The following is a 14056-nucleotide window of genomic DNA, read 5'->3' as shown; positions in this document are numbered from 1 at the left end:
AATTTCTTTTAATCAATGGCAGTCTAGATGGCAAAACTCCCCTTACACCCGCTATAAAGTAATCCAAAAGTCGGTCTTACAAACACCGACTTGCTCATTAGACCGAGCAAGAGAAAAGATATTCAGTCAACTCCGATAAGGTCATATAGGACTAAATGAAGATCTCTGACGAATGAAAATACACCCAACGGGACAGTGCAATTCATGTCCGGAGAAAGAAACAATTGAACACTATATTGTGAAATGCCATAAGTATTTAATTGAAAGATCTATGCTTCATGTCGAGGCAGACATCGCCGATCCCGAGGAAATTCCCAGGCTCCTGAATTCTTGGGACCCTGGTCCAAAATACACTGGTCCGTTTCGTTTAAAAGAACGAAACGCTTCCAAAAAGAATAATTCGATAGCAGGATTTTTTTTTTCTGTGACGGAAAGAGAGAAATATACATGTATATATTTGATTAGTATATTTGTTCATGTAGATACATATGTGTGCATATAATTATATATCATTTATATGAGTATGATGACCATATAAGATGATGGTCCTTGTTCAGCTTAGTTTTAGATACATGTATATCTCTCTTCTCTCTAGGTTATATGCCTTATATTCAGTAGAGCTTATTATCCATTTTGAGAAAAAAAAAGACAAAGGAAAGAAAGAGTTAACAAAAAAGGAAAAGAAAGGGAAAGGAGAGGAAGGAGGAAAAGGGAAAAGAAAAAAGAAGAATGGAAGGAATGGAAGGAAAGGAAAATGAATATGTATATGCATGTGTGTATATATATGTAGGTTATTTACTAATTCCATGTTCACCTAACTTACAACCTTCATTTAACAATGCACCATTCCATTTATTAAAGCCCTCATTTTGGATGCCCCCATAAATTTCGAATCATCCGAACCTCCCCATATAAAATTTTATCATTTTTTATACAAAACAAAACAGACATACATGTATTTGATTGGTATATGCGAGATCATTTCACGGGAAAAGACTCTATATAACATTTTATTTTTCTATTTCTTTTTCGAGTTTCAAGACTATAGAGTATCCCAAAGGGAGCCCCCTGTCTACACCGGAGAGACAGGACGATGTCTGGACGGTGTCGTTAGAAAGGACGGGATCATGCGGTAACCTGTAAGATACGATGGTCTTTATAATAATAATAATTTTAAAAAAAAGAAAAAAAAAATGGAGAGGAACGATTTTTTTAAAGACGCGTTGAAAAAAGAAAAGAAAATAATACATGTAGTTGGCCTAACGAGTTGGCGGTAATAGTTACATATGAATGGTCGCCATTAATTTTCAACAAAGAACATAAAATAGCGTATCTAACCATGGTAACAGGCGTCAATTTGGCGCACTGTAACAAAAGCGCGCATTAGAATTGGACATTTTTATGCACGCACCTGATACGCGCTAAATTAAGCATAATTTATACAGGAAATTTGCATAAACCATGGACTTAACCGTGGGTTTCAAAACCACCATTGTGAATTTGGGCCTTTAAGTCTTTCCTTTGTGGCAAGTACAACACAGATTCCTTCAGGAATCTTCAATATAGAAGGAAGCAGACTTAAAAGAAAAAGGCAAAATTTTTCATTAATATAATTTCAAAAGAATAGGCCAAAAAGTGTGCTACACATTCTCTGAAGATTTGTTTCAGCCTGAATCTCTATAGGGCCGATAGAAGCTCATGTCAGGTCAATTATATTACTGAAGCAGTTGCTTAAAAAAATATATGAAAATTATTCTTTTTTGTTGATATCAAAACTTTATCTTGAACGATCCGGAGAGGGTTTTACGTGTATGTAGGCCAACACAATTTCATTCATTTTACAATTAAAGGCCCCAAAGAATCTGCTATGGTCCATGAAAATGCATAATCTAACATGCAAATAAAAACATTAAAAGCAGAAACATGGTTAATAATAATAATTGAAAGGCATCAATTATATAAACAGAACATTGGATTAGCTTAAGCTTTAGGGCTATAGACTACTTACGTCATGTTTACTTTGACCAAGCGCAGAGAGAATTAGCTGTTTTTCGTCCAATACTACCGGCCCTCCTAAAAGTTGATAGGGTTTATAATTTACAGAATTATAACCTTGTTCATTCAGCTGTTTTGTCCTTCGTGCATAGTTATCAAGAAAAACATCCTCTCTTGATGGCGAGGCACAATTATAATGGGTACTTGATCGAGCAAGAATTTGAAGACCTTGATGCGACTTCAGCGGCAATGGCTTGGTTTGCAGGACGCCATCCTCTTTCACCGCCAGAACTCCGGGGAAGTATCCGCCAGCCGCGGCGGTGCGGTAAATGTCGTTGACGGCTTCATGCGATTTGACAGGAGCGGTTTTCGACTGGCCATAGTGCCCCTTTACAGGCATTGTTTTCGCGAAAACCATTAATTCTTGACAATTATATTTCTTCAAATATAATACATAGCATTTTTATCCTTTGAAACATAAAACTAAGTGCATGTTTCAATACATCGTAACAAATTTCAGAAGACGTCTCAAGCTCCAAGAGTCCAATCTTGGCACACGGACCGAAAATCCTTTCACTCCACTCTCAACTTTGAAGCGATTTTCTACGTTTTCGTTATTCCTCGATCTTGAAGAAATAACGAGAATGAGAATCAAAGATTCCTTCCTAATTCCTGTATATTCCTGCTAACTCCAAATTAAAATTGTCGGAAATTTAGGGATGAACTACACATATTCTCCAACTTGTAGTTGTACACAACGGGTGGCCTAAGATCTTTTTGACTGGGTAGGGGTAATGATTTTTCACGCTTGCTTACACACCGCAGTGTACATGGTAGAGGGTCGATTCCCTGTCTGTGTATTGTGATCTCTCGTATCTTTCCGCCTCCCTCACCGGACAGAAATAAGTTAAAAAATAAAGCAATAATTTACACTTAAAACATTACATTTACGAAAGAAAGGGCTTAGAATTTATATAAAATTTAATTTTGTAATATAAAGAAATTATATATATTTTAGATATATCATTTTGCAGGATTTCCTTGACTTTAATGGATATAAGTAAAGGGAGGGTACACTATAAAAATAACAGCCAATTACCTGTCCGCTCCGTAGTTGCTATGTAACGCGAGTAAACTATTGTGCCGCTAACGTGTCCCGCACTGGTAATTTTTGGTGCTACACACAATTGCTTCTGTGCAGAACCTTGGTTAATTGTTTACCGCGGTTAACAAAAAAAGGGGGGGGGGGGATGTGATAGAAGAATTAAAAGAGGGAACTTGCTTTCTGTTTGACCATTTGTGGCCATTGATTGCATTGTATGAAGTGTATAATGACTCTGAACTGTTTCTATAAATAGCAGCAATTAAGGATGAGATTTTGCGGCCCATGATTTCTTTCTTTCTTTCTTTCATTCACCCCCTCCCCCAGAGAAGTTTTCGACTCTTCTTTTCTTCCGTAATTTTCGCTTTCTTTTCCCCCTTCTAATTCTCCCTTTTCTTCTTTTCATAATTTCTCTTTTGTTTGTTTTATTTTTTCTTCTCCTCCAAATTGATTGAGGACCCACAATCATTAATGATAATATTTCATGGGGTGGTTGTGAGGTTATAAAACATATTACTGGACCTATATTTCTGCGTGCCCTTTCTCTAAAAAAATATTTTAAAAAGCAGATAATAACAAAACAAACAAACCTAAGAACGATGAAAATAATTGTTAAAGGTTTAAATTCAATTATTTGGTTTTCATCTCCAAAAACAAATACCCCCCCTCCACCTCTCTCTCTCTTTCTCGTTTCGGCACTCACTCGAGATTTCGTTCCTAGCACGGGACCTGTCCATCTTTTCTTCCCTCTGAACTTCATTTCTTCTAAAAAGAGAAAAGGAATTCTGCCACCAACGTTGATATGACGCTGTATACAAGGCCATGGGAAGCGGGGGTGCAGGGATGCTTCAGCACCCACAAGATTTCCTCAGGAGGTGCTGTTATTATTATTTTCCATAGACAGCACCCCTGGAATTCTGGTAGGTGTATCGAATTATAGAAATGTAAAATGTAGTTGAAATTACCACCTTTTTGTGTTGAAACCCTGAAAACTATTTATTTTTTTCTTCTCAAATTTCTTGGGACCAAAATCTACCTTTTTTTGCTTGTAATAGTTCATGGGACCCAAACGATCTTTATTTTGTAGTGAAAACCTTTTTTTGTCAAATTTACTTCAGCATCCCAGCACAAAAGTTCGTCCCTAGGGTTCTGGCTGTATAGACTCGACAGGGGTCTCTAGAGAAATGAACATTCGATGAACCCGTTCTCTGTCCCCTCTTTTCTGGTCCCCTCAGTTTGTCTCTATCGCTCACTTTCCCTCGCTCCCTTTTATCTGACAGGATTGAACACAGAACATACCCCGCCCCTCCATCCGACTGAATGAAACACCTACAAAATTACACCCCCCCCCCCTCCCAGTATTGGACGTGGAAGTAGTCCCAAAGACCCAAACGTGGTAATCATTGTGAAATCGCCAAAAGAGACGAGGTATGTGCCATGGGTGCCATGTACGCCATTGCTCTCACGCTTTCTTGTAAATGTAATCATTACCATTCAAAATCCTGTAGCGGACGTCCTAATTCAAGGCTACATCAAATGCATCATTAGTTGTCATGTGTATACTTTTTCCTTGTCTCCATGCAAACTACCACCACCATCATCATCATGACAAAAACATCTGCTCATTTCTTTCCCACACCACACCATCAGCATGATCAGAACACTGGGAGCTTTGTTTCTGTCCACATATACATACACGAAAATTAGATCAACAGACGGTAAACATTAACTGAGAGATTGTCGGTAACAAGGTTTCCCGCCAAAATAATCACAAATGAGCAAGAGGAAACAGGTAGGTTTCCTTACAGAATGTGACAGCGTGAGGACACGGGGTTATCGGTTACATCGTGGATGATCCTAAATGACTATGGCATTCGTTGTCACAAATTTTGAAAATGTTCCCAAGCGGGTATGAGCCAACATTTGGAGGGTGACATCACTCCAGCCCCCCCCCCATTACCTAGAAGTCCATGGCCGTTTTGTTGTTGTTGTTGCTAGGGGATGGAGGGCAAAATTTGAGAAATGTTCGAGTACGTGATTAAACTAGTGAGCGAAGCGACAGAACTTACTACGGAGGAGGTGTTTTTATTCAAATTTTCAAACGATAGCTAGCATAACTATGGCAACGTTCTCATTTATGATATTTGATAACCTATAGGCCCTTGATTCTTAAATGCTCTGACATTAGTATTTGTTCGCTGGATGCGTGAAACGTTACCCTAAAATTGAATGATTTCTGACACTTCCAAAACCAAAAGTTTTTTTAAATATTAAAGGCTGATGTATGATTCTGTCATATTTCGACATCCTCATCCTACGCAAAAATGTTTTAATAAAGGGTGGAGGAAGACCGTTAATATTGATTTTAAACATTATTTCAAAGTGTGAAATGAAAAGAAAAAAGGGGAGGGAGGGAAAACTGGCCAAACAAACAAAGAGGTTAGTGTTGCTTTCGGAGTATAAAGCCTATATTGCTCACTTCTCTTACCCCCCCCCAAAAAAAAAAATCCTTTCAGAACGTCTGCTCCCTCTATCAATCTTTCCGCCATGTACCCTGCTCAATAACATAATTCAAATTAAAAAGATACTAATAATTTGATTAATTTTCACATTTTCTTTTTCTCTTCATAAAATGTTTGCCCCTCGTGATGGCTTGAACATGTTGAACCATTTAGTATAGGTCGATGGTTGAACAGGTATATACATCATGGCAATTCCCTCATTTCGATGAAATATGGAAGTATCAAGAATAGGACCAAAAAATATGGACAAAGGTTGATATATCATACAGTCTTGAGATGGTTTCACATGTTAAAAAAGATATATACTGTACAGTGGGAAATATAATATTCTTACTTCATCCAATTCACAAGTGTCATGTTCGATGACAGTTGTGTTTATTACAGTCTTTGGTCCTAATCATTGCAAGTTGTCATTATAAAATTCCCTTTTTATACATTCAACCATTGATGTTTGGTGAAAAACATGTTGGGTTTTTTTTTACGAAGAGAACAGTAGATTATATGTTGCAAGGGCCATATTGCACATTCTCTATACTCTAAAAAATATTGGGTAAAACTCTTCCATGAGCATGATGAGGGTAATTATGTGTCCAACCAACATTGGGCTTTTTTTATTTATTCAGCGTGAAAATTTTGCTCATTCTACGTAATTGCTGCTTATTTTTTTAAACCTTACTGGACAATATGCTTCCGGCATTGGGTTAAATACTGCCCCAAATAGGTCGCACACATAATTACCCTCGTGCTGGTTAAAATTTTACCCAATATTTTTTACAGTGCATAGGAAGCCATATTGTAACATATTCTTTCTATTTCTTCGTTTTAATCTGTTAATTCTTATTTCAATTATATATTTATCTATGTAAATGATTGGACTAAACCTTGATCCAGTCGTTGGGATCTTATTAATTTCAATGGATATATTCATTTCTGTGATACCGTTCTTAACACTGATTAGATAATTAGAAAAAAAAACATTTGAATTCATTTTATTCCACATGTTCATCAATAATAAAATGATAAAGGCAATCAAATAACATCAAATTTAATTACAGAGTTCTAATTTCCTCAATTCGAATTTCACAATGCCCATGCACTCACCCATCTCTCCTCCCCCCCCTCTCTGCATATCTCTCTCTCTCCCTCCCTCTCTTTCCATTTTTCTTTCTCTCTCTCTCTGTGCCTTTCTAGCCCTACTAGCTCACATACACTCACATCTCAATTGTCTTCATTTTCTCTTTATTATTTCGGCTAAATTTTCCTCTTGACATATGTGTCAAGATAATAATCAACATAGTATTTGAACATTCTAATTTAAATTTCAATATTCTAATTCGAATTAAAATATTCCAATATGAATATTCTAATTTTAACTAAGATTGCTTCAAATTATGGGAGAAAACAAAACAGATTATCGTAATCTAAACATTCTCTGTCTTCTATTTAGAACGTTTTCTGCAAAAAGTAATATAAAACAAGAACCAATGTACTATAAAAAAAAAATAACGAGACTCACTAAGTCGCGTATAAAAACATTTTATTCATTTATTCAGCAATATAATAAGAATATTATCTCTCCATTATCAGTCATCTTCCGCATAATATTAACATATTTTAATAACAACAAATCCCCATTTTCAATGGATAGAGCACCATATTGAAAAAATAATACAATCAAACATGTCGTTGAGTTATTTAGTATAAAAATGATAATGAAATTCAATATAGACATGACATATAGGGATGATCATATTAAATAAAAATCCATTCACTTAAAAATACCAATTGCAAAAAATGATAATCTGAGCAAATTAGTATTCTATCATTTAAAAAAGTTCCGATATCATTTCGTCTCATTGAATGCTTATAATTCAGAACATGTTAATGCGTGGAAAAAACTTCAGATTTTAAAATGCATCTTAGGTCATTGTACATGTTGTATGTAATCCGACACACGATATATTGTCTGAAAACAAAATGCAAAATGTATTCAACGTACATTTCTTATATGACGGGTGACTTACTCCGAGTTATTGCACCTTAAACTTCTGAAAATAGTGGTAAATACACATCCATCATTACTGCATTTTTCCCAATATATCAGGTAAACCTTTTTAGAGTGTAAACCACCGGCCAAGCAAGCCAGGGTACCAGTTTAAAATGTATTCTTATATGACGGGTGACTTGCTCCAAGTAATTGCATTTTAAACTTCTGAAAAATGGTGGTAACTGGTAAGTACCCATCCATTATTACTGCAAATAATCTGATATTTAGAGAGTGTGATGATAAATTACAATAAAAAGCACCGGTCAGTCAAACAAGCCAGGGTAACAGTAAAAAATTTCGGTATGGGCGACGTAATTTTCTTACATTTGTCTATCCTTTTTAAAACATTAAGTATTATCATGGTAATATTCCCTGCGAAGATGTGTATCATTATTTTTATGATAGAAAAGACTGCCGAGTATGAGAATATATTGATTGTTCATCGCCCTGAAGGAAACACGAAAATACCGACATCCGTTTACCTTTGGCGATGATTCAACAGACAATCTCTAGGCCTAGTGTTGTGTTCAGGGACATTAACTGTTTTAAAATGTCGTGGAAGGGGGAGGGGGCGTCTCCCGATCATGTGATTTCATGAAGTAAACATTTATACCCAGGAGACGCTTCGACAAGGGGAGTGACAAAACTAAGCTTTGATGCCCCTTAATTCTTGCTCTAAAAATAACGAAGAATTGGACAATGGAGTTTACCCTGTAATAATCTAAAATACATCCATGGCTGTTGTTGTTTTTTTTGCCCCGAATCGAAAGAAAATAATCTAAATTGTGGAAGGTATTGACCAAAATCGAAATTGAAAAATATTCAAGGCTTACTAATGCAGTATAAGGGAGAACTGTCTGCACCCCCTCCTGCGCCGAACATCAAAAGCCTAGAGAGAGAGGGGGGGGGGGGTAGATAGAGAGGGGAGAGATGGGGGTGATCGGACCCCTCCCGACAACTAGAAACGCGATTTCATAGGTAGCCGCAGGAAGAGTTACCTCAATTTTCATAATTTCTCCTTAACCACTCTATGAATATGTCTACCCACCCCCATTCCCCCCACTCCCAACGGTCCTCCCTGTCATCACAAAACGATATGCCATACTGCTCGTGCCTACCGACGTTACGTGACACCAGACAATTAATCTTAGTATGTGCATCATTCTTTGAAAGATTTGCGTAATACAAAGTCTAGACTAACCGACATGACCGATGCTTATCATATAAAAACTCCTTATTTCTATTTTCATCATGGTAGGTGATAAGAACATAGGATGCGTCATTTACGTTTCACACCAGGACAACGCGTCCTTCTATTGCCAATTTTGGAAGATATAGCCGAATAATCAAGTCTCAAAAGATTTCACTGTGCATTACCGAATGAATCACAAGAGTTGCTGTCCAACGCAAAATTTCCCAAACTCTTTATACATGTTAGATATGCGTAACTTGACCTACAACCAACTAAGAAGATAGAGTGAGAAATGCGAAACGAAATTTTAATGCGATCGCGTCAAAGACTCTGCCATGATTTATGCACATCTTTGTCTCATAATTATCAATATCTAATAAAAAAAACACTGATAATCCGAAACTCATAATTTTGAATGAAAAAATCAAACCAGGTCCATACTAACACAATGCATGCAACAATGCCACTGTCATTTATAAATGCAGCAAAACATAGGGTCTCAAGCCCCTCAACCAGTTATTATAAATGATTTTTTTTAAGTATTATGTAATGCAATATCCAACTGAACAGATGTTTGATGTACGTGATCTCATTATGATACACCACCGAGGACACAAAGATTAAAACTATGTCTAACAAATTAATATAGAGTTCTAATTGATAGAGATAAGTGAAAGCCCATAAATAGATTCACAGAATCAAATAGTTTAATATCCCAACATGCAGGACGAATTTGCACACGATTTGTGAAAGAAAACTTATTTCTTTTACGCTACAGGACGTCTCAACAATTATTTGATCGCTTTGATCTTTCGGTTGCTCTCTTTTCGTAAAGTATTAATATTTACCAAATAACAATTTCGAATTGATTTTACAAAGTCTGAATAGCCCTAGCAACATCGTACACGTTAAATAGTATCATCTTTACAGAAAGTTGCCGTAACGAAGCGACCCCTATCCGTTATCAATTACTACGGCCATGCCATACATAAGAGGAATGATGGAAGATATTCGATAAGGACTCCAACTTCGTATCTTATTATTGATTGATACTCACAAAAGTTGATCTAACAAACACGTAAAAAACTCAAAATATACAATCATTACACAAAGTACCGTGTTAACTGCTAGTCTTTTCCGATACGTCTTTACCAGACGGTTCATGGATTCCGAATCCATCCAAAAGCAGGCCGCTATTGGATATTCGTTGACGAACTTCACCATCATCTTGTACCGATCATCGTCTGTAATTCAATCTCGAAGTATGTAATTACGTTTTATTATACTTTGCGTAAGCGCTATATATATATATAGTTTCAGCAAACGACCTCACTTAACAAATCATTGTCATCATCAATATTTTTATCTTCCACCTGCGTCCCGCGTGTTCTCTTAATTTTGGCATAAACTGGCATCTTTTTAGGTTCAGCTTCCTTGCCCAAATTTGATTCCGCGATAGTTTGCTCTGGTAACGTTGACTGATCCTTCTGCTCAAGGACGTCTATGGTCGCGTACGGTGATGACATGTCGCAATCCATGACATCATCACTGCTTGCGGCATCGTAACCACTCTCGTAACTACTGGCTAGAGACAGGGCAAAGTCTTTGACAGATTGGAGGCCATTCTCCTGCAAGGTGTCCGGTGAGTTCGGGCGAGAATGGGTGAAGAAGTTAATGGGTGAAGAAGCTCTTGGTGGAGTATCAATCTCGGCGTATTCATCACCTGCGGGTGAGAAGGCTGTAGCTACTTGAGATCTCCTGTACGCACCAGGTATCGTATCCGACATGACACGTCGTACAACTGACATTGTCACACTGTCCCCACTACTTTCAGTTGCGCTTGACCCCTTCGCGAACGCGTCTCTGGGAATGTTGTAATGACTTCTGTTCATAATTGCCTCGATAGGCGCAGCGGGTAACGGTCTTAAGCAGCTCTTGCTCCTTCGCAAAGATGACGTTCCGCCTCCTAGGGTTACATCTGTTATGGCATAAGCTGCGACTGTACTCATGTCTCCATCACCTGTGGAGATTTGCGAATCCGGCCGCACATAGTCATTCATTTGAACTCCTGCTGGTGTCCTCAGGCTTGCATCCCTGCGCAGAACGTTGTACTCTGACGCAGAGTCGTTCATGATCATGTGACTACATGTGCGTTCAAGACGACGTACTTTTCGTTTCCCCGGTTCCAATGTAAAATACTTTGGTCCTAAACACTCTGCATCATCGCATTCCATCTCGGTACTCTCGCTATTTAACGTTCTGTTGGCAGGTGACACATCAGGATGTCGAAGTTCATCCATGTGAATGTCACTTTTACGAGAGTCGTCTTTGTCGGCCGTACTGCCATGGGCGACACGATTTTGACGAACAAGAAAGAGCAAGAGAACAACGATGACGCACACAAGGAGGACTGCGATGACCGATCCAATGGCTATTACGGGAACCATCATATTTGACCACTTGTTCTCACTAGTGCTTCCAAGGCCAGATGGAAGGTCATCACGAGCAACATTGGATGGGGGTATTGGAGATCTTAGAATTGCATTATTGACAGTTGTATTCACCGAGGGTTCCTTCGTCACAGGTTTTACAGTATCTTGTATTTCAGGCGATGTGGCTGCTTGTGAATCGCTTGTCACTTTATCTGCGGTAGATTGCGTCGTCTTGCCTTGTGGAACGCCAATAAAGTGGGTATCCAGTGTCACACTGGATGAATCTTGCGATCTTTCAACAACCGCTTCTGTGGTCACAGATGGAATATTCTTAGGGTAGACGTACAGAATTGAACTGGCGTTTCCGGTCATTTGTGCGATATCATCACGGGTTCTACATTCCACTCTGGTGTTGTTGTGATCCAAAGTGACGGGAGAGAAGAGATACTTGTCCTTTCTGGCATTATAATCTCTCAATCCATTGATATACCATTCGTAGGTAAGAGGGTTCTTACTAGCTATGATGCATCTGAATGAAACATCCTGACCCTGCACTGCTTGCATCTGCTTTGGAAAAAGAATCACAGGAACATTTGTCTCGAGAGGGGTAATGGTACACGCCTTGCTGAAGGTAGGTTCTATCAATGATGCCTCTTTGCACATATAACTTTCTCCGAAGTCAGTTGGTCTAAGTGTGATGTTAAGTTGACTGTATCGAGTATTGCCTGTTTGATTGACGTTTGTAGACCCGAAGATTACTTGTTCAGGTTCTGCAGGTCTGTGCCACGACAAGCTCACATCAAGGCCCGGATTATGGGAAGCACAGGAAAGGGTGACAGTCACTCCTGGTGCAAGTGACTCTGAGGACGATAGGCTACACGTTGGTTGCTCAACGACTATCAAAGACACCGGAGGAGACATTATCGTTTGCCTGGTTTCAGTTGAATACACACCACAGGCATATGTACCGTTATCGCTGCGAGTCACCTGTCGAAAGACAAGATGGTACTCTCCTAATAACGTGTTGCCTTCGATCCTCAGTCTTCTCCGAAGGGCACGCTTGATGATCTTGCTGTCGGTACTGATGATGCTTTTGTTGTCAATCCGAAACCATCGGACGGGCTCGCTTCCTTGATCTGCTACTCGACATGTTAGTCTAGCATATGTACCTAGGTCACTTGCAGTGTTGGTTGGACCCTCTAAGATTGTTATTGAAGATACAGTGCATACCCAGACGGAAATGAAGAGAAGGGAAATCAAAGACATCTGAATTTCGGGCATCATGACTGGAATCTGACGAAAGAAAATAGAAAAAGGAAATATTTCATTATTAATTAACGAAGAAGAAAACTGTATACTTTCATTTGAATCTGTAGGAAGAAATAGATGGATTTTAAATATCAATTGATGGACAAAAGGGTAAAAGAAAGAATAAAGGAAAGAGAGGTAAAAGAGAGGTACATTGTAGGATATAAACTTTCGATTGTTACGAACCATTATGCACTCGAACTTTGATAACGACTTTGAAAAAGTTAAAAAGAAGTTGTATCTCCATGCATTATTAGAGTCTCGAAACCTGATGAACCTTGTAGTTTCGACAACCGACATGGTTTGCCTATCTTCATGTGAAAATTTCCAAACATTTCTCCATTGGCAACAAGGTCATGTCTGGGTAAGCTTTATAGCATTGACTGTCCGGCCCATTCTGATTTACTTTCATAACAAATGTATCTTACGCAGATTTTTTTTTTATATGTGGGTAAAGTTTTACTGAGAGCGGAATTGAAGTTCATTGGCACGTTTTGGTCTGACTCACGGGAGGGTGCGAAATATAGTCTTTAATGACAGACGCTAGTCCATGTAGTCCATGTAGTCTGATGTACTGTTGCTTCCAGTGTTACGCACATGTTCCCTCTCTCTTTAGTCGCAGTCAGGCCAACGAAGCTGACTCCAGAACGATTACAACTATTGACTTAGTTTCAATGACATACCATTTGTCGACTTCTAGTCGGTTTCGTTGGTGTAACTGTCACATTTCTGGTGAGGCAGGATGCTCACGGGAAGCCTTGGTGGTTTTAAACTGGCTCAACAACTTAATTAATGAGAATACTGGCCGAAGTCCAGGTGAGTTGAACGTCACATGAAAAGGAAATTTAACCTTAACCACAACCAACTTCTCTTATATAGATAAGATGATCCAAAGAAGCAGAAATGCTGTTGCTTTTGATTCAAATTATCAGGGAAAAAAGATTACTTCATCAATAAGCAATGGTGTACAATTTATCTTAGGATCTGCTGATCTCCCCAGTTTTGTTTAACTCTATTTATCATATTCCGCTGTAAAACATTAAATCGGAATATATTTATAAAAATATAATTTCTGCGGTTGAAAAATGAGTTGACAGAGGGATTTCGTGTAGAATCGTAACTATGGAAGCGGGGAGATCTCTACATATGAGTTTTCTTCATAACCATGATAACGCTTTCATATTGGATCCATTCGATTTACAAAGACTGTAATATCACAACTGTTACTTAATGCCGTTAATCCTCTGTCTTCATGGCCTTAGAAGAAGTCATAATCATTTCTGTGAGACATTTGGAGCTTGGCGTGTTTCATGCAGCTGCATATCCATGCCAAGTCACAAACTATCGTGATAAGCTAATGAAATTCTGGAACCCGATTGGTCAAGAACAATTTTGCAACAAAATGCAAAGCACTAGTTATTGAAAAGTAGTGTTGTGAAACATGGATTGGTCAGGGGA

General features: G+C 38.2%; 1 protein-coding gene across 1 annotated transcript; it reads right to left on the bottom strand.

Annotated features, from left to right (window-relative positions):
- Positions 1–9442: 9442 nt before the first annotated feature.
- Positions 9443–12983, bottom strand: LOC121413631. The gene is made up of 2 exons (XM_041606538.1): positions 12785–12983; positions 9443–12583 (listed from the first exon to the last, which is right to left on the bottom strand). The coding sequence occupies exons 1-2, from the start codon at positions 12896–12898 to the stop codon at positions 10175–10177; spliced, it is 2523 nt and encodes an 840-aa protein (XP_041462472.1). The 5' UTR covers positions 12899–12983; the 3' UTR covers positions 9443–10174.
- Between the last annotated feature and the right edge of the window lie 1073 nt (positions 12984–14056).

Source organism: Lytechinus variegatus, chromosome 4 (assembly GCF_018143015.1).
Source record: "Lytechinus variegatus isolate NC3 chromosome 4, Lvar_3.0, whole genome shotgun sequence".
Taxonomy (NCBI): Eukaryota; Metazoa; Echinodermata; class Echinoidea; order Temnopleuroida; family Toxopneustidae; genus Lytechinus; species Lytechinus variegatus.
Note: the sequence above shows the minus strand (reverse complement) of the source record. Positions and strands in the feature narration are given on the sequence as shown.

Excerpts from the sequence above, each read along its gene's own strand:
- LOC121413631 (XM_041606538.1), bottom strand. The coding sequence starts at position 12,898 with ATGTCGGTTGTCGAAACTACAAGGTTCATCAGGTTTCGAGACTCTAAT. Across the intron at positions 12,584-12,784 it reads CAAAGTTCGAGTGCATAATG|ATTCCAGTCATGATGCCCGA; the intron begins GTTCGTAACAAT and ends TTCTTTCGTCAG.